Raw genomic sequence first — 25,455 nt, 5'->3', positions numbered from 1 at the left:
GGGGCGGGACAGGACAGGACGGAAGGGACGGGACGGGCAGGTGAGCGCCGAGCTCCGCCCGCTGGCCCGGGGCCGCCGGTGGGCGGGGGATGCTCCGCGCTCGGAAGGGAGCGGGGGCATCATTAACCAGCACCCAGCGCGGTACCGCTTCGCTCGCCGAAGCGGCGGGAATCCTGCGGAGCAGGCAGAAGGATGCTGAGGGCTGATCCTCAGAGGCCTTAGGGCTTCACGGGGCAGAGGGGACAAGTTAAATGAAGGAAAATGCTTGTCTAGCAGCCAGGCCCGAGTGCTGGGTTGTGCGGGGGTTGTTTGTTCGCTTGTTCGGGGTTTTTTGGTGGGTTTTGTTTTGGTTCGGTTTTTGGTTTCTGTTTCCCTTCGTAATTAGCTCCTTTTCCCCTTTGTAATTAGTTTTGTAATTAGGAGCAGTAAAAATACCACGGTTATTGCCATTCCTTGCACCAGGGTGTCTAAAGAGACAACCCCAAAGGCACCAGCAGGAATCATGCTGGCACGCAGGTCATCCCTGCGGTTTGCAGCCTCACAGCATCCAACACTCCAGGTGCATCAGTTGCAGAGGTGTCATCTTGTGTCTGCCTGATGTCAGTGAAGAGGTTTCCAGCTTACTGCACCTATATGGTCAGGAGAGTATCACCGCTGGGCAACTGCTTTCCTTAGGCTAATACTTTATAGATATGCCAAACACATAACAGTGCTTTCACCTACAAATAGTTTCTCTCCTGAGTTAGTAGTGGCCTCACATGCTGGAAAGATCATCTACTCTAAGCCTAGCACTTAGAATCTTAATAAATTTAATTGTTTTCTTTCTTGACCTTCCCCACCACATTTGGGAAGGTGTGTAATCTCTGTGATGAGATCTCAGCATCAAAGCAAACCCCTGCAGTGCTGCCTGCTTCCTGTAATCGAGGCTTCTCTTCCCTACATCCTTATCTTCCCACTCTTGCAGAGTCTGCTGTTTGCCTTTCTCACTGTAGAAAGGAAAATCAAGCAAGTTTTGCAGAGCTGGAGTGCTCTGGCGGTGTTACTGCTCCAGAAGGCTTCTAGATAAAACAACTTGAGCAGGAATATGCACATAGGTATGCTTTGCATTTGTGTGTGGCCACTAGCTGCAACTGCATTGCTTTTTTTGTTCTGGTGCATAAATATAACGAATGATTGTTGCTTCTTACCTGTTCAGCCATTGCTAGTAAATCTCCTTTCCATTAGGACTAGATGGTAGAGCTGTACTGTCTTTGCATTTTTGCTCCTGGTAAGAGCCGTAGCCTTCTTGGTTTCCCCTCCTGCCAGAACAGCTGCATTACCTTCCCTTTTAGGCAGCAATACTTTCCCCTTGGGGCTCTCAAAGTGGCTGCATCTCCTTGTGTCCAGGTGTCTTGAACAGCATCACAGAGTGCTACTTGCAGTGACAGGATAACGGGGTGTTTGCGGGGCTAAAGCAGCCCCTGGAAACATGGAGTATTATACAGCCAAGGTCTTTGCAAGAACTGCACTAAATCTTCGTAGTGCCACATTTTAACAGTGCCTGGGTTAGAGTTCAGCTGAAAACAAACTCGACTTGGTGAAGGCTTTTTGAAAATCGCTCCTCATTTTTGGGGCAGGTTAGTGGGTTCAGAACAAAACCCCACGGCATCCGGCCAGCGCGGCAGTGGAGGAGGGGCAATTAGAACTGTGAAGGAGAGAGAAGGAAATACTTCACCATGCGTATTCCCCTCCAAAGGTCTGGTTCCACAGCTAGTTTGAATGGCCCTCAGTTCAAGTCTTGAGCTGAATTAGGCCAGCAGCCCACAGCTGTGTTTATGGAATAAAAAAGGAATTGCTATAAAGCTAAAAATGGTTGTGGAAAAGTTCCAAAGTTCAGAGAACCTGTGAATTGAAGAGACAAACAACAAGATCCACAATACTTTGCTTAACAATAGGTTTATTTAGAAGAGAGCTGGTGATCTTGGCTTTGCCCTGCTGTGCTCTATCCTCTCCCTCCTCAGAGGGCTCAGTTTTCACAGGGCTGAGCTCTTCCGTAAATTTCCAGGGTCTGAAGTCTGAGAATGTTAAGATGACCCATATTTTAAAAGTGGTAATCCACGCTAGGCAAGCACCCCCATGCTAAGGGAGGCTGAGCAAAATTCTTTTGTGCTTGCCAGTTTCAAAAGCACAGGTTCAGCTGGGAACCAGTAAACAACCAGTGCCTCCAGTGCTCAGACCAGTATTTGCTGCAACAAATAAAGAACACTGCATCTACTAAAGGGGTGCCAAGGAGTTCATGTTGGCAATGAATGCAACAGGTCTTGAAGGGGTTAGGGAGAGGAACAAAAGAGAAGATTTAACAGTGTAAGTTATTTTTTCATCTCAAAATATGCTCTATGCTACTTTCTTTCAGTAAAAAGCTCAGACCTCTGTCACTCTCAATTTAAATATGTCCTTTTGGTATGAAGCACATGCAGTAAAAATAAAAAATGGGGTGACATAGAGGCTGGGGAGCCATCTGCTTCCATCCTAGTTCAGAACTGCCAGGCGGTGCTGTGCACCCTTCACATTGTGCTTTTATGCTGAAATGCTATCCCAAACGTGTTCCTCTTGCTCTTTCCTAGAGAAACTGCAGTCTCTCCCATGCTGGAAGGAGCAGCCAGGGTAGCAGAAGAGGAAATAAGAGTACATTTAAACATGTATAGTCCCAAGGTCCCAGTTCAACGCCTCTAGTATGAGCTGCCATGCTGTAAAAGCCTGCAGTGTGCAGCAATAGAGGAACTGTTTTGTAGAAATGTGTCACTCTTGTTTGGATGTTACATAAAGTCCCTTCCCTCTCCTCTTTGCTGACAAAGGAGATTTTACATACCAGAGGTCAGAAATCCTCTTGTCACGTTCTTCAAGCGTATCTGTCTGCTTTGGAATGGAGGTGAGGACAGAAAGAGGGTGTCTCAGAATTAAAAAGGGCTGATATTATGTGTGCAGTAAGAAAGAAAGCAGGAAATTTAGTCCTGGAAAGAGAGAAAAAGGCAAGTATTCCCAGGCCACCATGGTGGCTTGTCTGGATGTAGATCAGAAGGCAGGATGCAAATCACACTGCAAATTTTGTGAGTTTGTTTGAGGTTTTTTCCCTTCCTGGCAGAGGCACTGCTGATTGCAAAAGCTTTCTCTGAAGAGAAAAGGGATAGGTACAAGCTACTTCTTGCACCACAGTCGTCGTATTTCTGCTACTGAATTGCAGGGTTGGGACTTTGAGTCATGCTGTGCTTGGTCTGTCCCTCTCTCTTAGGAAGCTCCTTCTGTGTCAGTTGTTCAGAGGGACACAATGTGCAGAAAAAGCATCTGGCTTTGCTAGGTCATCAGCTTTCATATGCTGAAACCCTGAATGGCGCCGTTGTCCCAAATTGGGGGGTTCATTCACCTGGGGTGCAATACACCTGTATACACACAGAGCAGGGGTGTTGTGTTGCGTATTTGCACAGGTACTGGTGCCTGTCCCAAGACAGCACACCCAACCTCTGAATCGGTGGCTATTTGTACACTTCAAAAACCTTCCACCTCCTGTGTAAATCGATGTGCATGCCTAATCATTCTTCCTTTTTGAGTTGGTGGTGTAATTAGGGTGGGCTGTCCATGGGTTGGTGGCCACCATCTCCCCCTGTTGGAACCACCTTTCCCCTAGTTTCCTCTTCCTTTGGCAGTCTTCATCTGTTCTTCAAGGTTTGCTGGTGAGACTAACAGTGTTTCAGTTACGCTTCTACCTGTCTGTCAATCCCATACACTGTTTAGGTAAGCACTGAGCAGCACAGGGGCAGGGCCATGCAAGGGACATCTTTAGCAGCAATAGTCTGCAGTTTAAATTACACACCCCATTTGATTTTGTTGTAAGGGCACTGAAGCCATTACTTGTTTCTCTTTACTCAGCATAGTTTAGTTTGCTCACCACAAGCTTGTTCCTCTGGAGTTCACTGGTGAAGACATCACATTTCTTTCATCTGGAAACATCAGGGGAAGTAACAAGTTGGTGTTGCTTGAAAGCAAGGAAAGACGTGAGTGAAATGCAAATGCTTCAGGCGTAGGGGAAAAGGTGTTCGGGTCAATGGTGTCTGAGAACTGTAGTGCTCCTTTGAAATACAAGTTATTTGAGGTGAATGTTAAAGGCTCGGCTGTTTGTTCAAATTTCAGGCTCTGTATCTTTGAAGAGAAAAGGGTAATTGCAGCAGTTGGGAAACCTGATCCCCTATGGAGCTGCTCTGCCTTCAGTGAAAGTGCTGCTTTTTGGGACATGTGGTGGTTTGACCCTGGCTGTAGGCCAGATGCCCACTAAAGTCCCTCTGTCACTCCCCTTTTCAGTTGGACAGGGGAGAAAATGTATTTTGAGAGGCTTAGGAGTCGAGATAAGGACAGGGAGAGATCATTGCACAATCAGTCTCATGGGCAAAACAGGCTCAACATGCACTAAAAACCATCTAATTTATTACACACACCCCCCCAGTGAAACCAGAGTCGGATAATGAGAAATAAACCCAAATCTTAAAACACCTCCCCCCACCCCTCCCTTCTTCACAGACTTAACTTTGGCCATGATTTCACTCCCTCCCTCCCTGCCAGGTGTCACAGAGGAAGATGGGGATGGGGGTGTCAGTCAGTTCATTATGAGCTGTTTTCTTAGCTCAAGGTGGGGAGGGACAGGCATTCCTCACACCCTTCCCCTGCTCCAGCGTGGGGTCCCACCCACAGGAGACAGTCCTTCACAAACTTCTCCAACGTGAGTCCTTTCCCATGGGGCTTCAGCTCTTCACCAGCTGCCCCAGTGTGGGTCACTGCTGTGGGGTGCAGTCATAAATCATAGAATTGTCTCTCAGTCTCTCAGGCCCCGACTGCTCCAGCCTGGTCCCCCAGGGAGTCACAAGTCCCCCCAGCAAACCTGCTCCAGCGTGGGCCCCTCTCTCTCCAACAGGCTGGAGGTCCTGACAAGAGCTTGCTCCAATGTGGGTCGCAGTTTCTTTCACATGTCTCCACTTGCTCCAATGTGGGGTGTCTGCATGGGCTGCAGGTGGGGTCTCGGCCTTTTCCATGGGCTGTGGGGGGACACCCGCTCCACCACGGGTTTCTCCACAGGCTGCAGGGGCAACTTTCTCTCTGGCACCTGGGGCACCTCCTCCCCCCACTTCTTTCTTCACTGGCCTTGGTGCCTGCACAGTTCCTTACATCTTCTCACTCCCTTCGCTGGTGGCAAGAAGTGTCTGGTTGTGTTTTTTTTCTCCTAAATGTGGTTCCCAGAGGCACCATGACCATCAATGATGGGCTCGGCCTTGGTCAGCAGCAGGTCCAGCCTTGAGCCCAGCTGGTGTTTGCTCTGTTGGGCCTGCAGAGAGCTTCTGGCTGGTTCGTGCAGCAGCCACCCCTGCAGCATGTGCTTTGGGCATCATGTATCACTAAGAAGCTGTTAACAGAAGCCAGGATATAGCTTTTCCTCTAAGTGTTTTGCACTGGGGACCAACATAGGAGCAGCAGAAAGGCTGCTACAGAGGCTGGTGTGGTGGCATCCTCTGGCTCTGCGAGTTGTGTGTAATTTATGGCTGTGTGAAAGCACCTGTCTAGGTGCTGTTGACTGAATTATTATGTGGTGATCCAGAAATCTCTATTAAAAATAAATCCCACCTTGACTTACTGGAAAGCTCTTACTATGGCTTCAGAAAACATGGGTGGATTTGGAGAAATTCGGGGAACAACATTGGGGAACACCAGGTGTAGGATAAACGATACTCTGTTGTACTCTAACAGCAAGATTTGGACCAGCGAGGAATGACAGTGACACCCAAGGGTGTGGAAACAAGATTCTGTGGCTGGTTTTGTGGGGAGAAAAAGCTCGTCCTTTCTTGCCTGAAACAAAGATCCTTTGCGAACGCGCATTACTGGAACATTTCCTGACAGTGGCTGACCCGCTTCACTTGCTTTCTTCTGTGAGATGTTTGCAGCAGAGTGGAGTGCTAGCAGAGTATGACAGGTATTTCATGCAGCTTGGCTGCTGTAGGAGGCCCTCCCACCTCTCCTCTGCTCCCTGCTTCGCATGGTGTTTGCCAGCGGGAGTCCTGTGGGTGCGCAATGGAAGCGTGCCTGGCAAAGGGCATCTGAAATGACAAGGACACAGAGGGACTGGAGGGCGCTGCAGGACGCTGTTCAGCGTTGGCTGGCACAAGGGTCAGCTGGGCAGAAGAGCGCTGAGACTTGGCCCTCCATAGCTGGGGGAAGGGGTGCGGTGGGATGGCCTCACCATGTGACAGCAGCGCCTCTGACTCCAGGCCAGAAGCTTGGGTGTTCATGTCACACTGGGGTCGGGGCTGTGTGTGTGTGTGTGTGGTGTCCCTCAAGGCTACTCCCACTGCTGGTGCTGTCCGGAGGGGCTCAGAGGACATGTGAGGACCTTTTAACTGCAGCTCCTTGGGGCTTCAGAAAAAGCAGAGTGCAGCATTTCTGTCTGTCCTATCTAGTTCATTGTCTTGTACTCAATTGGAACTCGCACAATGAGCTCGCGTTTTGTGGGGTTTTTTTCCTCTTTTCTCCTGGGAAGGGCAATGTAAATTTGTTTTGTTCTGTTCTTGTGTGTAGAAGATGTTCCTATGTGTGCCACAAATGCTGAACTTGTCTCAACAGAAGCAAAGTGTGTGTGTAAATGCCACCAGAAGCACTTTGTCCTCGTCCTGAAACAGAAGAAGGAATAAATAGTTTCGGTGCTTGTCCTGGTTTTAGCTAGGATAGAGTTAACTTTTGCCAGGAGCTGGGAGGGGACACAGCCAGGACAGGTGACCCAAACTAACCAAAGGGGTATTCCAAACCCTGTGACATCGTGCTCAGTACCAAAGGGAGCTAGTTGGGGAGGGGCGGTGCTGTGACTCGGGGAAGGTCTGACTGTCCAGTGGTCTGTTGAGCAATTGCATTGCGTATCGCCTGCTTTGTAAATCCCAAGTCCTGTTGCTGTTATCTCCACCTCCCCGTGCTGTCCCTGTAAACTGTCCTTATCCCAGCCAGCCAGGTCTGCTTTTGTCTCTCCATTCTTCTCCTCATTGCTGGGGGGAGTGAGGTGAGGTGGGGGTGTGTGTGTGAGTGAGTGAGCAGCAGCAGCCGCGTGGTGCTCAGCTGCTGGCTGGGGTTAAATCACGACAGTGCTCTCCTGGTACTGACTCCAGATCACAGGGCAGTATTTTGAATTATGCTGAAGCTATCCTTGGTCAGTTTTCTTCTCTCTCTGCTTCCAAGCCACTCCACAGCTTCATTGACAGGGAGAGAAAATGAGTCAGAGAAGGCTAGGGACAACTCTGGTAAGACTTACGGGAGATTTTTCAGTGGTGACCAGTGACTTGCTTGAACATAGGAAGTTCCACCGAAACATGAGGAGGAACTTCTTTACTGAGGGTGACAGAGCACTGGCACAGGCTGCCCAGAGAGGCTGTGGAGTCTCCTCTGGAGACATTCAAACCCCACCTGGATGAGTTCTTGTGTGACCTACTCTAGGTGATCCTGCTCTGGCAGGGGGGTTGGACTTGATCTCCAGAGGTCCCTTCCAACCCCTATCACTCTGTGATTCTGGGACACAAAATAATATGTCACTCAGTTGCAGGAAAACGTGCCTCATTTCTCCCTTGTTGGATGAGCATCGGGAGCCTGTACAAGGAAGGAGGCAACATGTCTAAGAAGGCGGGAGCCCAAGGAACAAGCTTTGAAGACAGTTCTATGGCCACTTGAAAGGTTTCACGGATGAACCATCCTTTTTCAGCATTGCTCAAGTTTGCCACAACCTCAGGCTGCTTGTTTGAAGTTGCAGCGTCTGCGCTATCGATCTCAGAGTGTCTGGACGCAGCACTTGTCCTCTGCTGGCCCCGCACACCCGGCGCTGAACACTTGCTGGCTGGCCACGTCCGGTAGCAGATGCACGTTTTCGCTCCCCTGCCACCTTTCCTCCATGCCGCGGTGGGGGAAACAAACCGAAGCCCCTCCCTCCCGTGAGGAAGGTGTGCCGGGTAGGGCTGCGCTGCCTGCAGTTAAGGGGTGGCTGCGGTTTTGGGAGCCAGGGGAATGTCGTCATCATGGAGCGTGACGGAATTTCTCCCAACTCGAGGACGAATCCGGAGACGGGGTAGCGCGGCCAGGGACCGCGCGCAGGCACGGCGAGCGGAGGGGAACGGGTCTCTGCAGGGGCGCCCGGCGCTGCCTCTCCTCCCGGTGCCCCCGGTAGCGGCCGCGGGGCCGCTACCCCCGGCGGGCAGCGTCCGCGCTGTTGCGGCGCCAACAGCGCCCGGTGCTCGGCCCCGCGGAAGCACCGTCCGCGCCCTCCCCGCCGGCGGGGGGAACGGGACGCGGCGGCGCCTCCCCCGCCCCTTCCTCCCCGTCTCTTCCCGCCGGCTGCTGCCGCGGGGACGCGCGCGGGTTGGGAGCCGGCGGCGGCGCCGCGCGCGCGGAATCGTCGGGGCGGCCCCGTCGCTCATTGGCGGAGGCGCGGCTGGTCATCGTGGCGTCACGAGTCGCCCGGGCCCCGCCGCCGGCCCGTGCTTCTAGTTGCGGAACGGCGGCGGGCGGCGGGGATGGCGGCTGCCGGAGCTCGGGCAGCAGGTGGGGAGGCGGGCGGGCGCGCGTGTCCCCGGCTGAGCGGGGCGCGGGCGGCGATGGCTCGGAGCGGGCGGGTGAGGGGAAGGCAGGGGAGGCCCCCTCCCAGAAATGGCTCGGCAGCCGGGGGCAGGGCGGCGGGCGGGGGTGCCGGCCGGCGGGGAGGGGGCGTGTGTGCGCGCCCTCCCTGCCCCGCTCAGGGAATCGCATCTCAGCCTGGCACCTCCGGCCGGTGGCGGGAGGGGGCGGCTGCCGCCCTTGCGCCCTGCCCGAGCCGGGGTTCCCCTTGTCGGGGAGCCTCTGTGAGGACGGGCTGGGGCGGCGCAGCGGGGGCGGCCCCCGGCCCGCGTGTGGCAGGGCGGCGGTCCGGGTTCGCTGGTGCCCGGCGGCGGGCTGGGAGCGGGCGGAGCAGCCCCGCGGCAGAGACAGGCTGACGTGCCGCCCCTTTCGCCAGGTCCCGGCCCTGGGAGAGGGGGCGCAGTCACGGTGCCGCATCCCATCCAGTAGCCCGTGGCGCGGCCGCGGCCGGCCTCCGCCGGAGAGCTGCAGCGTTGGGCGATCCCTCGGCGTGACCCCCCCCTCCCGGGGCGAGCTCCCCGCTTCCCCCCGCCATGGAGGCGGGCGGCTTGGAGTGGCTGCTGGTCCCGATGCACCAGCTGGTGTCGTGGGGCGCCGCGGGGGCCATGGTGTTCGGCGGAGTGGTGCCCTACATTCCCCAGTACAGAGACATCCGGCGGACGCAGAACGCGGAGGGCTTCTCCACCTACGTCTGCCTGGTGCTACTGGTCGCAAACATTTTGAGGATACTTTTTTGGTAAGTTGGCTTTGGGGCGGGGGGGGGGGAGGGGGGGGCGGTGAGGGGGTGTGTGTGGGTGTCTGCCCTGTTCCAAAGGCTCTTGCTTGTTCCCTAGTTGTAAAACTTCAGGGTATTTGAGGGAATGATGCGTGTTACGTGTGTTTCTCCTCTCTTGGAGATAAAGATTCGTTCCGCAAGTGGGTGAGTCCGCACTGAGTAAAAGGAGCTGGGCTCAGGGCTGCTGTCCCTTGCTGCTGTCAGATCAGATGGTCAGCGCTCTGACGTCCCAGCATACAGCTTTTGAACTGAGAATCACAGAATGCTTTGGGGTGGAAGGGACCTCAAAGCCCATCTAGTTCCAAACCCCCTGCCATGGGCAGGGACACCCCCCACTAGATCAGGTTGCCCAGAGCCCCATCCAGCCTGGCCTTGAGCACTGCCAGGGGTGAGGCTTCCACAGCTTCTCTGGGCAGCCTGTGCCAGGGCCTCACTTGCCCTCACAGGGAAGAATTTCTTTCTTATAGATAAGCTAAATCTACCTTCTTTCAGTTTTAACCCGTTACCCCTTGTCCTGTTGCTACACTCCCTGATAAAGAGTCCCTCTCCAGCTTTCCTGGCTAGCTAAAAGGTCTCCCCAGAGCCTTCTACAGGCTGAACAAGCCCAACTCAGCCTGTCTTCACAGGAGAGGTGCTCCAGCCCTCTGATCATTTTTGTGACTCTCCTCTGTATTCACTCCAACTGCATGTCATCTTTGCACTGGGGACCCCAGAGCTGGATGCAGTACTCAGGGCAGGGGGGAGGAGGGTTTTCTCACGAGAGCAGTTTACTTTTTTGCAAAGAGAAGGTATATTCTAAATCAGATGTTTTTTCTTGTTGATTGTATTTTACATTTCCCTTGCCCCTCTAGCTCTGTTCTCAGTGTGAAGGCCCCCATCCTCCACGCTTATTCTAGCATCTAGTAGGTATTAACGTCACTGGGACTCTTGCCATATTTTATTGCATTTTCCTGGGATGGCACCTGGCTTTTGGAGGTGTTTTTACTTCTCGAGCTCCCTGCGCAACTCCCAGATGAAAATACTCCTTCTGTGATAAGCGGGCAAAGGGTAGACTGTCTTTCAAAGAAGATTCTTTTTGTTTTCAACACTGCTTTCAATATTCAAATTCAACTTTGTTTCCATATTTAAGTCTTGGGCAGCTGGACAAAGAAAATTATTTTGGGGCCTGATTTCCCTGAATGAATATTATTAACTTGTATTTCTCATTACTACTTATAATGGAGATGCTACAACATTGGGAGTGTACTTGAGAACCCAAAGAATAAACAGTCTGGGAAATTACTATAACACAGAAAAGTTATTCTAAGAATATTTAGTCTACTAAATAGTGCTTTGTAGTCCACAAGGAACTGATAGGTAACAGGCTACATTTTTTTTTTTTAATTTGGTTTACAGTTTCTTTTTAAAGCTCCTCTGACTCTCTTAAGTCTGTAAAGAGTTTCCTGGATTATTCTGCAGCAAAATGCAACATGTAACTGCTGTGCTGGAGTGGAGGAAAACGGGGGACCCTCTCTTGGGACCACAGCTGGCAGTCAAACTGAGGAGTCATCACTAGATCAGAGCTAATCGTCATTTTCTTGGGGTGAAGTGTATGGAGCAGCTATTGGAGAAAGCAGAGGGGAGAGGGAAAGTAGACCAACTGATGGAGGGGACACTAAAAAGCCCAAGTTGACAGTTTGAGAAATAGAAATTGTCCTGTTTGTTTGTTTGTTTCATTGGAAGTATAGTTTGACAGCACCTGAATGGAGATGCTTGCAGCTTCTGTGTAACCCAGGCGAGTGCATCTGTTACATGAGACTTTGACTGTAGAAGAACTGAGACATCCTTAACTTGAACTGATTTTAAGTGTACCTGGTTAAGAGATGTGCAAAAGAATAAACAGTATGACTAATGAAAAGTATAAATAGTATGACTAATGAAAAGTTACAGTTTATGTCGATGTTAAAAGATTTGTCAACACTTCAGAAGAGAGAGAATGTGGTTATGTTGATAAGACTATGTAATTTTAATACCATGAGTATTTAAGCCACATGTAAGTATCTCTCCCTGACATGTGCCAGCTCTTTGTAGGCACTGGTCACCTTGGAGTGCAGAATGGCTTCACCCAGCACACACAGAGGTGTGTCTGACTGCAGGGGGGCTGTAAGGCTTGCTGCTGGCTTGTGGTACAGCCACTTCTTTAGGGAAATGCTGCAGACATGGGCCTGCAGGAACCTTTCTGACTGTTCTGACAATGAATCATCTCTTTCTAGTTCTGTTGAACTAAAAGACAGAAAAGAATACTTCCATTATGAGAATTCATTGCTGCCTGAGAGAGTATTTTGTTTCTCTGCTTATAAAGATTAGACATAAATCATGAAAGCAGCGTTGAAGGTGGATGTTATCCTTGGGCATATGGATGATGAAAGGAAGGTAGCAGAGCAAGAACCTCTTATTTCTGTGAACATGTTTAAAATGCACCCATAGAGCAGCCTGACAATTCAATTTTTGTTAGTTGTTTAATGTCATCTATGGCCAATGCATTATCTGGGACACAGCACTCTTGATAACTTGACATAAACAGCAGAATTATTTTAATTGTGCACATAACATTCGTTGTAAGGGATTAGAAGGGTTTTGTTTATTTTGTTTTAAATTTATTAGTTAATTTGATCTGTTTGTGTGCTGCAACAGAACTGTTTCTACAAGTAACTTTGTTTTGTGTATAGTTTTTCCCCAATCAGATTTACAAAGTACCAGTTGACAAGATTAGTCCAACTTCCTTTTAGCAAACCAGTTGAGACTTAATCCAACTATATTTTCTGGAAACTTTACTGACATATAGCTGTAGTTTTCAGTTGTTTTTAGTTTCTCTTCATTACACCTTGTTATTAAGCACATGATTTGCGCCAGATACATCCCTCCTGATTTTTCCTCCACCCTGGTCCAAAAATAAGTACTTGAAGTGGTAGGCTTTAAAAACTTGCAAGTTCCAATAGTGTTGCTTTTCAGGCCTTAACTATTTCTTAGGATGACTCATGGTCTTTAAAATTTTTTTTCTTTTAACTTCAAAGACATTTTTGTACTTTTTTATGTTGTTACTTAGAGATATTCCTTGAATTTCATATATTCTTGAATTTGAGGCTCACAGAATGGAATGTTACATATTTCAGATATATAAGCAGTTCCTGGCTTCTATGCCATATTTACCCTGTATTTGCACCCTTGAGTAGTGTTGGTCTGTCTGCATCTCTGTCATTCATAACAGACCCAGTCTCACCTTTCCCCTATGACTATAGTTATTTTGTTCTCCTCAGCTGTGGGGGCAATTCCTTCATTTTCTGTTTGTGAATTGGCATATTCTACAAGTTCCTAGAACTGTACGTACTTATCTCAAGAGGGTTTTTGGTTGTTTTCTTTTTCTAATGGCTGGTTTTGAACCAGGTGAAGTTTGACCTTTTGTCTCCCCTCCAAATGGAGTATTTACTCTTAATCTTCTTGGCGTGTTTTATGTGTCAATAGAGATGCAGCTGGTGTATTGCACTGTTACAGTAGCCAAGGAAGGAAGAACTACTGAGATTAAGGGTAACAAACCGCTTTCCAGTTACCTGTTTTCACAATTTCTCTTCTTCCAATTAGACTATCTCCAATGGTAAACCATCTTTTAAAGTCAAGAGGACTTGGTGCTGTGCCTCTCCTCCTTGTGTTCCTTGCATCTAAGTTTGCCTTAGTTTCAGGGCGTGCTCAAAGATCTATTTGCTAGTGATGACACTGTCCATTAAGTCATTTTCCTGTGCTTCTCTGTTTCACAGTGTCTCAAAGTGTCTTCTTTAAAGAGATATCTCTGCTTTCACTTACATGTCTTTGGCTTTGCTGTGTTTCAATGATTTATGTGCCCGAACTTTGTGGAAAAGCAGTAGGAGAGGACTAGACTGCACATGGAAACTGCACATGGATAGAAACGGGCAGGATTCCGCTTTGCTTTGTTTGTACACACATGGCTTTTGCTTAGGAAGAAGAAAGTAGAAGTTTGATCCTGCAACCTTGTGGTTCAGTGTGTTGACTGTATGTCAAGCTTCTGGCCCTTCTAAGGAGGATTCTGGAAAAAATTTAAAAGCAGTCATTCGCTGCTCACAGCATCACACAATGGGGTCTGCATTTCCCAGTGTGAAAAGTAGATTTTGTGCTGTGACTAGACTTGTTACCAAGTTTGCTTTATAATGACAGTTTGTTACTAAATATAGTTTTATATGAGGCTTCAAAGCAGTGTTTTTTTTGGGGTGCCAGTGTAGCTGCTGGTCATGATTTCTGACAGGTATCAGCTGTTCCTTTGTTCTAGTCCTTCTGCCATTGTCAGTACTGCTTCCTCTGTCTTCTCCAGGCCCCATAGGTCATTGTTTCTTGCTCTCCATTCAGTTCAACTTCTGGAATGGTCAGCCTGGAGAAGGTCTGAGCTGTGGGTAAAGAGGAAGAGAACAGTGCACAACTGAATGCCTTTGTAATTCAGCTACATTTGACAATGTATGGTATGCTCCAAAAAATTCTGATACTGCTTTTTCCCCTCTACGTTTTTAATAAAACACTTAATTACCATTTTAGTTAGCTAATGGCTTACTGTATTTGCTCAAGCTAGCTCTGATTTCTTCTTCAAGACTCGTTAAAATGTCCAAGGGATACCCTGAGTCTTACTGATGCTTGAGCTTTGAGCTGGTTAATCATCTGGTTAAGGTGCCCCAGGTTTTTTTGAAGTTGTGGGTCAGCTTCAGAGTGCAGTGTGGCACTTGAACTCCTTTGTGAACAAGACACATGTGTCTTCTTGGTTTATGTGGCCTGCAGTCTGCCAGCTGACTAGCTTTGTTTTGTCATGCTGAAGACCAGGAACAAGAAGGTGGGCAAGAGTTTTAGGGTTGGAGGATGCAGAAAACCACTATGATTTCTCTTTCTCTCCCCCCTTTCTTGTTTGTGGTTTTTTTTGTTTGTTTATTTGGTTTTTTAAACAGGGCTTATGATGAGATTAAATGGTTTCTTGTAATCTATAAATTGGAATAAATAGCTTGAGGACAGGGAACTTCAGATTTCTTAGAAGTCATTAGTAAGCATTTTTTTTTGTATCTTGGGTAAATTCAACCAAAAGTGCTTGTGCTCCCTGCTATTCCCAGAGGATTTTGGACTTTTTTTTTTTTTTCTTCAGTACTGCAGTTTGTAAAATGTTTTATGTCATAGTATAATACGATTTATACATTTTCCAGGAAGGTTTTGAGATGCAATTTTTTGGGCTACTGGACTAAACCTCATATAGCAACACAGAAAACCAAACAACGGAAAATAAAACTGTTCAGTTTTGGAGCTGTTCTCATAAAGTAGTTGCCTTAAGACAAACTGTGGAAAGAAGGTCTGATAGTGAAGGTAACACTCTATCATCCATTCCACATCACCTGAAAGGGAGTGGGTTCTGAAAACTGTAATGTCAATAGAACTGGGAGCTCTTTGTGCCAGGTGGAGCCACTGGTATAAGCTCTGTGTTATGCATCAGGTTTACTGAGAGAAGTAGGCAGCTGGAGGTAGTGTTGGACTTGCTGTTGTCTAGAGTAGGTTCCTACATATTTATTTTGCTGTAACACCTACAGTGCTACGTGTGGACCAGGTCCCTGCTGTTGGATGTTGCTTTGGCTTCAGATAGAGGGCAAGTGATATCAGTTTGTAGTACTTCCCGTGGGAAGGGAGAAACTTTTGTTTTCAAGACTTCTGTTACTAAAATGAATCTTGCCAGCTTTTACCATGTGGTGAAGGTGGGATGATGCTATAAACCAAGCTGACAGAATGACTACAACTTTGAAAGATTGTGTTACATATGGTCTGCTGGTGGAATCTTTATCAGATATTGAGAGCAGCAGTGTTATGCAATTCTTTCTCCTTTTTATAAATGCCAGAGAGAAAGGATAAAATGCACTGCTCTTTAGTACAAAAGAAATGGTGAAGTAGGAGTTTTTTATGCCCAAGTGAGAAGTTTGGTTTGAGTGCACCATAATGTCCTGGAAGTTTATGTTTAAGGAGAAACTCTAATCAAGAAAGAGATCCTGTTGTGAAAATAGTTTGTTTCTTGTTCTGCCTGCTGATTAAATTATGCAATTGTGTGGGCTGTCTTTCAATACAGCTGCCATGCTGTTGCACTGGGCTATCTGTCATGACCCTGATGGTGCACACAGTATCCTGAATGCTTTCCATCTTGTTTGGAACCTGTAACCTCCCATAGAGCTGCCAGAGTTGACCCACAGTGTTGAGGCCTGTAGTAACTTTGGTGATTTCTGCTTTTGCGCTGAGAGGAACTGTGTCCGTGAGCTGAGGCTGTGCTGTGTTATGCCTGCCTGCATACGGGCAGAAAATGGAGTCCTTGCTCCAGATGGGGCACCGCCTGGGACAGCACCTGAAACAGCGTCCGGGACCGTGGTTGAGGTCATGGGGATCTGGTTGCACCAACAGCAGCCACACTCTCTTCAGAGGTGCCTTGGAAACGGAGATAAGCAAATCTTTTGTGTTTGGTCTCATTTCTTCTTGCACTATTGGCATTTGCTGTTTTGAGTAGGCCCGGGACTGGAATAGCCGGATTATTGCAAGAGGATTGAGTCATACCAATGGAATTACTTAGTTTTTGCCATGACTAGTTAGTCTCTGCTGTGGCTTGAATGTTCACTTCGCTTGTCTTCCTCACCCTGAACATGTTTTAATCATTTTAAGGCTGTTGAGATAGTAATAGAATGTAAGTCCGTTCTCCCCTTTATTTGCACATTTGACTAGTACAGGGGAAAAGAGACTTCTGTTTTAACAGTATTAAGTAAATAGTGAAAAAATCTTTGTCTCTTTGTAGTCTGACATACAAGGTCTGAGTTCACTGAATACTGCAGATGTCATGGTTGTTCCATTTGTCACGTGACATTGTAGTTGTGGGGTGAAAATGCAGAATAATAGCGGTGACCCCTTCACCCCCAGGACTTCAAACCTGTTTTTTTCTGTGAGACCATTGCAGTATCTTAAGGCTCTTTATCATTGTCTCATAAGCTACTTTAAAGTTGCTGCCCTCCTGGCTCCTGCTTCGGCAAAGATGGGAATCACCTCTGTGAGGCAGAAGATGAACAGGACATGGAACAAAGCGCTCTCCCTGCAGGGCCTGCAACTCATGGCGCTCCTAGCTCTGGCTGCCAAGGGGAGTCTTAAACCGGATTAGTGTTGCTTTGGCAGGTGGCCCTAATACCTATGCGAAGTAATCAGCTTGAAGTGGTGTTGGTTTCCGTGATCCTCAGCAAAAGGAGTGCTCTGGCTTTACTTTTAAAGCTTCAAGAATCCAGCAGTGGATCTTGGTATTCCCTTCAGCCTTGTGGTCATGGTGATGTGGTGTAGGCCACGTCTTGCCTGCTCTGCCTTTTGGCCTCCATGGCAGCTGTTTGTTCCTGTAGATGTGACCTAGTCTAGAGGGTTGTGCTGCCTGTGAGACTCAGTTTGGGGATTAGTGTCTGGGGAGGTGTAGCTCACATGAGTATGTTTTGTTGTGTAACCTTTTTCTTTGAATGGAGGTTTGTAAAAAAAAAAAAAATCTAGTGTTTGAAGTACCTATAAGAATTTTTAAATTACCAATTTACCTCTGATGTGTTGAGGTTTGTTTTATTCCCCACCCCCCAGTTCCCCCCAACAGTTTTTAAGGTGTAGAGGCTCTGCAGCAGTACTTGCAGTCTAATTTCCTGTAAGGCAGTGGTGATGGCAAATTGTTATGATGAGACAGCAGGAGTCCATGCTTATGTGTGCTTGTAGTGGGTGGATGTTTATACCGCAAGCCTTCTGTAAGGCACCCATTACTGAATGACCAATAATCTGATCAGCAGGGAGAAACTAACCTTGCAGTGACCTGTGCTGGATTTACCATCATAATAGCTTCTAGCAGCTGCTAGTTCAACCCCTTTTAAATGCGTTACTAAATTTTTATAGGCAACTGCTTTTGTAATTAGAGGTGGTTGTTTTCTAAGCCTGATGTAAACAGTTTTAACTGCTCTATAGTTCTAAGAAAGCATTTCCCATTTTTTGTCTCATTGCTTGAATAAGAGACAAATACAACAGTAGTGAATTCCAGTAGTTCAGGGGAGCTTGACTACAGTCAGCAACACAGGCTGAATCAGCTTTGGGATCATGGGCATGGAGCCTAGGCTGGCCCAAACTTTGTTCTTTTCCCTGCGTGTTTTCCTACTGCAGTGAAAGCCTTATCCAGAGAGTGCTCTGCCCATGATTATGTGCATCAGCTGTCTTCTGTTTTTTTTATTTCTTCATAGCATCCTCCAGATTTGTTACTATAATGGCTCTTGTGTGGCCCACCACAAATCCATCAATGGTAGAAAGAAGAGGGGGACTAAGGTACACACAACTGTTATTCTTCCAGTAGCTACTGGTGGTGTTTTTGGCTGCGGTGTAGAGGCTTAAGGTGTTGTCTTGCTTTTCCCTAGCTGTATGCCATTAGGCAGGAAATGGCATGTCTGTTTTGATTGGTGTGAACTGCTTGACTGTTCTGCACAGGAAGATTTCTAAGGAAGCTCGTTAAGGACTTTCCAGTCTCTCTCCTGTTCCTTATTAGTTGACTCATAACAAAAGAGATGTCTCTGGCAAAATGGCTGTAGGGGAAATGCAGTGTTATGTGGGAAAGTGTAATGGTGAACCTAGTTGGTTTCCACTAACACAGAACTCAGCTATGAAAGTAGCCCAGGCGTAGGTTCACATGCCAGGGTGCTGTGAAACAGAAACCGCCAAGAAGAGAGCAGTGGTTGCTGTGCCTGTGAGACTGAGGTGTCCAGCAGCATGATGTGCTCAGAGAGTGGTGTTAGTAACTGTTCTGTGTGGGGATGTAGAAAGCCTGTGTGCCTCAGTGCAGGCTGAAGGACTTGGGGAGCACAGCAAGGTGTTTTCACCAAATATCCCTTCCTCAGCCTCTCTTGAAAGCACAAAACCTGGCAGAACTGAACAGAGAGAAGCAGCTCATGTGGTGAACCTTCCTATTGTAAATCTCATGTAGTTTCAGGACTGTGTATTAAGAGCTTCTACTCTTTGCCTCTAATGCACTTATTGAGAGCAGGTGTAGGGATTGCTGAGCTTTCATCAAATAATGCAAGAAGAGGAGTTTGGAGCATCATCAGTCTTCACTGGAGAGCCTCATTTTCTTGTTGCAGAACCTTGTGCAATCACATAAGAATAAGCTCTTCAGTCAAGATTGGCCACAGTGAGGTTCACCTCTCATTTGTGTGTAGGAAGGGCTCAATAGTTCCCATTAAGCATCATCTCTGAGCAAGCAGAAATTAAATTGGGGAAAGGCGGGAGCCAGGAGAGGAGGAGTTATGTATGTGCAGTTCCCACATCTCATGGACTTCCTGACTTCCCTCAATCTTGCCCCAAATTAGACACAAATTGATGAATTGATTGGTGCCTTCTGCAGAACTGGTCTTTCCACTCAGATGTCTAGAAGCAGGCAAGGCAGACAAAACATAATACCTTTTTTCTTTTTGTCCTGTAGGAAGATATTGCATTAAACATAGCAAGCTAATCGCTTGGGGTATCCATTTCTTTATAGGGCAGGTACTGATGTTTTTATGACTTCTCAAGTTTTCATTTTTAAGGTGGTAAGTTTTCACAGAATCATAGGGGTTGGAAGGGACCTCCAGAGACCATTGAGTCCAACCCCCCTGCCAAAGCAGGTTCCCTAGGACAGGTCGAACAGGTAGGCGTGAAGAAGTCATGAAATCTGTGGAGTGTATATGTGTGGAGAGACCACACAACTGGTTATATAATACAGCATAACTCCCTGGTCCCTCTATATTGCCTTGAACTCTCAATCAATCTGCTTCTTTCAAAATAATAGGTTAAGCTATAGACTTAAGCTTCTGATTTCAGAATTTCTAGAATCAGTCCACCAGGTGTTTTAATGGGGTTCTCTGATATTCCTGCAAGGGGATTGTTACTCTGAGCATCTGGATTTGGCTGGTGGTTTTCTCTTCCTCAGCCTTTCATAACTGTTAGGATTTCCTTTTTCAGATGCTTAGACAGGATCAAAGAATGAAACTGAGTACAAGATTTGTCATCTGAGATGTTTTATATATTTTTCTCTTCCTTTTTCTTTTTTTTTTTTAGGTTTGGAAGGCGTTTTGAATCCCCTCTCTTATGGCAAAGCATTATCATGATCGTTACTATGTTACTGATGCTGAAACTGTGCACTGAAGTACGGGTGTCCAACGAGCTAAACATAAAACGCCGCTCTTTCGCAGGTTAGTGACAGGAAATGGCTTTCTCAGGATAAATCTTGATAGCATGGTGCACTGTATTTTGAACAAAAGTTCTGTCTGAATTGCAGTCCAGTAATTCAGTGCAGCACTTCCTGAACATTTTTTTTTTTCAAACTGACATTTTTCACATAAATATGTAAAGCTGTAACTTAATTTCAGATGGGTCTTGGTTCCTTCTAGAAATCTGAGTTCTTAATATTTCACACCATGCCCTCTATATTGAGCTGGCTGTTCTGCCATTGTAGTAGCCTTGAATTTTTTTTAAAGGTCTTGGCCGGAATAAGAAGTGACTTGCTTCAGCTGTACTGACTACCAAGTTGTTCAGCATGATCATACACAATTACCTGAAACTGTATTTTGCAATTTCAAACACTTGCTTTGATACATACTTTATTTTTTACTTACTGAGTTATTTGCTGTCAAAACAGGAGGTGCTGTCTTACCGTAGTTGGAAAAGTATGTCTTTTTGTACACCACTTCCTTGAACTTTAGTGTGGGATTAGTTGGGATTTATGGGAAATCTCCCATTTCACACAATTTTCACAAAGATTATTATTTTTTACTTAATGAAATGTTCAAGCATTCTGGAAAGTCCCTGTGTTTTTTCCCAGAGGAGAAGCGTGAGGGGGTAGTTTCTGTGTTTCTGTCTGTTGACTTTGACTTTGAGCGTTTTATATTACAGTTTATTACCAACAAGAACAGAATTAACGCTGTCAGCTTTTTGTCATTTGTTTTGCCAATATGGATGTATAATTTATTCTCTCCATCTGTTCTCTTCCCTCACTCCCTGATAACTCAGGGTCTGATCCAGTTCCAGATATCCACAGCCATCATTAGAAGGCAGCAGCTACTGGCTGTGCAGTAGGGTAGTTTATCTAATAGCTAAGGAAGCTACTACCACTCCTGCTTATTGTGGAGCATAGTGTCAAACTATTCAGGTAAGTGAATTCATGTAGGAGAGGAGCTGTGCTCCAGCTCCCAAACACAAGCTGCTGTGTTCACAAGAGTGATGAATGACTCAAAAACTTTCAGCCAGATTTAGCAGCAGTTAAAATCCATCAGCTTGGGGTGGGGGGGATATATGTTTTTCACCCTCCTTTGCTCTCTGTGCTAGTGTTATGTCAAGTGGCAGAAAGGTTTCTCTGTTTGCACTTTCTGAGGGGAAATTATCCTTTTGCACATCTACACACACTCCTGCAGGCTCCTTCTGCAACCTTTGGACAGAAAGGGAGGCTGTTCAGTTTAGTGTATAGCCCTGTTTAAACAACTCTCCCTGAAAGACATACAGTATCCTGAAGGGTAATCAGTCTTTCCCCTCAAGGTTGCACCGTGTCATTTGATCCATTTTCCTGGAAGTCAGTTTGTCATGTGTTTAATTTGCTAGAGAGAGACTGATTTACCTACTTAATTCCTTGTTTTTATTGAAAGGCTTGCATCCTCCCAGAAACTTTGAAAACAGCTAAAATGTTTTTCTTACCTCTTACTGACTTTTAGCAGGACCAACTGTGATGGGATGGCTCAGAGTAGGCATATAAATGCAAACAAAGTGAGAGAGAAAGATAGGTTTGTATTTCAAGCACAGTATGGGTGGGGGTGAGATCTGTGTTTCTAATCCTGCTCCTAATCTTATCTCTTGAATTTTATGGCGATCTAGGCAAGCTGATAAATCTGCCTTCTTACTTTCCTCATAGCTTACCGGGGCAGTGAGAAACTAGGTTTTAAGTCAGTGGTTTTGAATTTGCAGAATCCTGAGGGGAAGGTGCATTATTTCTGTATGATAATGTAATATATTATTTCTCACATGGCTGGTCTTCAATTTAAACATTTTTCTTCTTTAATTTCTATACTCCCTCTGATTGTTTCAGCAAAATAATCCATAAATTAGGAAGTGAATAGAATATTTCAGTGGAAGGGAGTTTGCTCTTTTCTTGTATTATTACTAAACATGGTATTTCACCCTCAGTCACATTGGTATATGCTTACCAGTGTGTCGAACTGTGTGGGAGCTGCCTTTTTTCTTCTGTTAGCCTCACATTTAAGGTCCCTTAGCTAATAGCTAGTTCCGAAGGAATCTACTTAAAATTTCTTGAAGCACTAAGGAGCAGTCTCTCCTAACCCTAACAAACTTGTTCTTTATTCTCTAGCCTATTTTGTGGTGTTATTGGGTTAAAATAGCAATTCAGACCATAGGCATGCAGCCATTCAGTTGAATGCTTGTATCTTCATTTATAGGGTAACTGAAAGGTAACCATTTAGAAGGTAGCATGAAATTCTCTCTGGATTCTTTCCAGTAATGTTTGGTTATTTCATGTAGGCTCTCTATAAAGAACTTAATAGGAAACTTTCATAATCTTTTACTTTTTCAGTTCCTTCTCAGTTATGGGATTTTCCCCCCTCCCTTTTAGTCTTGCAAAGTGAAAGTAAGTTGAAAGTGGTGGAGCCCATCTTGTGCTGCTGCTGCCTCCTCTGACTTTTTGTTCTGGATACATAAACTTCATCCTTCAATTACATGTATTGATTGAAGACAGAATAAGTGCTCTTTATATACCCAACTGTTTTATTATTTTCTTTAAAGGGTGGACTGGTTTTAAGTGTTCTGAATTGCCCCCCCACCCAACCACAAGAAACCATAAGCAAAACATGAACCCAGCAAAACCCCCCAACTTTATTTTAAACCCTCCAGTGACAGAACAGTTCTCTCTCCTGCATATGAATACTTTGAAAGCTAGTGAAGGAGTCTTCAGATTAAACCAGCAGGCATGAACAATACCTCCTCATCTTTTATCCTTTATTTAACACAACTTTAATTGCATCTTGACTCCTTTAATGTAGATCTCTTGGTACCATTGTTGTGGTAACAACAGCTCTCCTTATTCATTGCCCACTTTTAAATTGGTGTCTGTGCAGCAGTATGTTTGCTGTGCTGTTGGCTTAGAACAGGAAGGCTCAAGGTTCAGTGGTAGTTACTTCTGTTGTAGTTGGTTTGGTTTGGAGGGCTGTAGTATTTCTGGGGCATGATGGCACCACTGTGTTATAGAGGAAGAAACACTGAAAAGCAGAATGTGCCTGTGCCACAGCTTGGCTGGAGAGTTAAGAGGAAGCTGAAGCAAGGTGCTCACAGGTAACAGACAATTAAAAACATCCGTTCACTCTCTCAAATGTGGGCAGGCCAGAGCAGTCTCTTCATATTCTTGGAGAGACAGATACTCTCTGAAGAACCCTATTTTTCTTTCCCCAAATAAACATTCACCTCTCTCCGAAAAATATTCAATTTCAGTAGCAACAGATTTCAAGCAACTTGAATGTATGAAGAATGTATTCAAGCAACTTGAATGTATGTACTGAAAACCAATGGAGAGTGTTTGTTAAAAATGGGCTCTTAGATGTCTATTTTTATAGTACAGCCCAGGCTCCTTAAGTAGAAGTTGGGCTCCTGTGTTTTTTATTTTGTTCAGCCAGTTTTGTCTCACTTCCAGCTGCTGTTTGTCTTAACCTGCTTTGTAACTGAGATCTTGAAAAGCTCTGTTTTGGCACTGGAAAGCACTCTCTCACAATACATAGGTTCCAAATGTTGGAGGAAGGCTAGAGTGAAAAATTGTAGCACGCAGAATGGTTGCAGATGGGATCTACTCTATCCTTCTTGATATTATTGACAAGCTTAGGCTTTTTTGAAACCATTTTAGAACAGCATTTTCTACAGAAGACAAGGCAACTGTATTGTCTTAGCTGGTTATGCACATGTACCTGTACACCTAGTGTTGCTGAGGTAACAACTTGTTTTCTCTGATCACGAAAAGTATATAAAGTAAGAGTTAAGTTGTCTTTTTCACTGTTTTTAAGTCTTCATTTTCTTTCCCTAGGTACATTGCTGTTGGGTTGTGCATTGAGACTGTTCTGGGACTTCCTACTGCTTGATCCTATCTTAACATCCTGGGGTGGGAGCCTTATAGAAAGCATGGACACTAAAATTTCTGGCATGTTTTCTTTTGGCTGTTTTTTTAAATAAGCAAAATGTACTAACTGTCTAAACTGTAACTAAAAGATCCACTGTTGCATTTAATCATACAAGTCTGTTTGTCTTTCCTCTTTTTCCCCCCCCCCAACTGTTTTTTTATGTAGCTGCAGATAGTAAGGATGAAGAAATCAAAGCACCTCCCAAGAGATCCTATCTGGGTATGTACTATACACACCCATTCTGCATGAAGTTTTCCTCTCAGCTACATATTTTGTGCTTTGCTACTTTTTGTAACCAATTCTAGAAATGATTGCATGATCATTTCTATAGAGTACGTATGCATTACCATTTCTTGACATACTAAAACCTGGTGCATGATTTTATTTTTTTTTAAATTGTCCTCTCCCCACTTTTAATGTTCCTATAGGAAAAGATGCTTTCAGCTCTACCAGTATTTTAGAAATAATTTTTTTAAAGACAGTTGAACTCACTGCATTGTGTGTCTCAACGATACAACCTTTTTTCCTTCCTTAAGCTAGACAAAATATTACATGACACAGGGATCTGTCTCTTCAGACTCATATTCTTTCACTTGCAGCTCTGATTCTGGAGGAAACTGTAAAAAATACTGTTCAGAGTGCTAGGTAAGATAAGGATCTTCCCACAACACTTGATGTTCCAACAGAATGCCTGCATCTTTGTGAAACTTCCTGGCTTGTTCCTCTCTCAGTAGAGCTGCCTCAAAATAGTTATTTGGGAATTAGTAGCGCTTACAGTGAAGCTTCCAATCTTCAGTTTTAGAGTTGGAATCTCCCCTCTTTCATTTGCCTAAGGAAGTATTAGGTGCAAACCTGCTTTACAGTATTTTCAGGTCTTAGTAGTTTGGAAAGATGTTTTTAGTCAAGTCATGGCAATTCTAGTTTAAATTACTTGGGGTGTCCCATTAAGGAAGTTATACCAACTAGTTCCCCCAAGCCAACTTTTAGATTGCTTTTAGTTGATCTGATTCAGAATCTCACATTGATACTAGTTATACTCTGTTGCAATTCTCAAGTTAGTAAGGGATCAACAAAAAAATACAGGGTAAAGAAAAATATTACTAGTGCACGAGAAGAGAAGAGTGTCTGCTGTATTTGTCAGTACACGCAGCTAATTAAACTGGAGTTAGCTCTGAGAAACTTTACCAAAGAGTAATACTAACTTGAGTGGTTTCTTGAAGCTGTAAGACCGTTCCTACTGAGGTTAAATAGACAGTCTTTTAATGGTTCATCTTTTGGATCTCCCCGTTGTGATCTGGGGGCAAAACACAGGTGTTGGGAAACCTAGCGTTCTGGGTTTGATACCAGTATTTTGGGAAGCACCTTTTCCTTTTGTGTTTCCAAAACACTTTTTCCCTGGGCTTGGTATGGAACTAGCTTGTTTTCCTGTTTGTCTTCAACTGTAGTTTGTAGTCACTCTCACCGGCTTGCAGCACTAACCCATGGAATGTAAACTCTAAGCAGCGCTCTCTTCCTTGCGCCTGTATTCCCCTTGTCTTTTACTAGTATTTGGCAATGCTTTGTTTAGAGTGGCAAAGCTAGGAACAGCTGTCTGTGCTCCCAGATGTGATTGAGTGGATTATTTAAAAATGTTCCAAGTGGTTAAAATTAAACAGAAATAAGTAACTTGATGTGACCTTTTACTCATTCCATATTTTTTTTTGTGTCTTTCTGTTGGTTAAAAAGTAATTTGCTTCATAGTGTGAGAGCTTAAAAAGGCAAGGTTTCTAGAGGAAA

The 25,455-nt window shown here is 45.6% G+C and overlaps 1 protein-coding gene across 4 annotated transcripts in view; it reads left to right on the top strand.

The window, feature by feature from the left end:
- Nucleotides 1-9,194: 9,194 nt before the first annotated feature.
- Nucleotides 9,195-25,455, top strand: part of SLC66A2 (solute carrier family 66 member 2) — a gene marked incomplete at both ends in the record, with an annotated part of 67,936 nt that continues 51,675 nt past the window's right edge. For 2 of the 4 annotated variants that reach the window (XM_084259977.1, XM_084259978.1), the window contains 2 exons: nucleotides 9,195-9,397; nucleotides 19,574-19,707. In XM_084259977.1, coding sequence (XP_084116103.1) covers nucleotides 9,195-9,397; nucleotides 19,574-19,707 — 337 coding nt within the window. Of the gene's footprint in view, nucleotides 9,398-19,573; nucleotides 19,708-20,524; nucleotides 20,664-23,844; nucleotides 23,899-25,455 lie in introns of those variants that run through there. The other 2 variants (XM_084259976.1, XR_014617115.1) reach the window with 2 other exon arrangements.

Source organism: Gallinula chloropus (assembly GCF_964237585.1).
Source record: "Gallinula chloropus genome assembly, chromosome: 2".
Lineage (NCBI taxonomy): Eukaryota > Metazoa > Chordata > Aves > Gruiformes > Rallidae > Gallinula > Gallinula chloropus.
The sequence above is the reverse complement of the archived record's forward strand: the minus strand, read 5'-3'. Positions and strand labels throughout refer to the sequence as shown.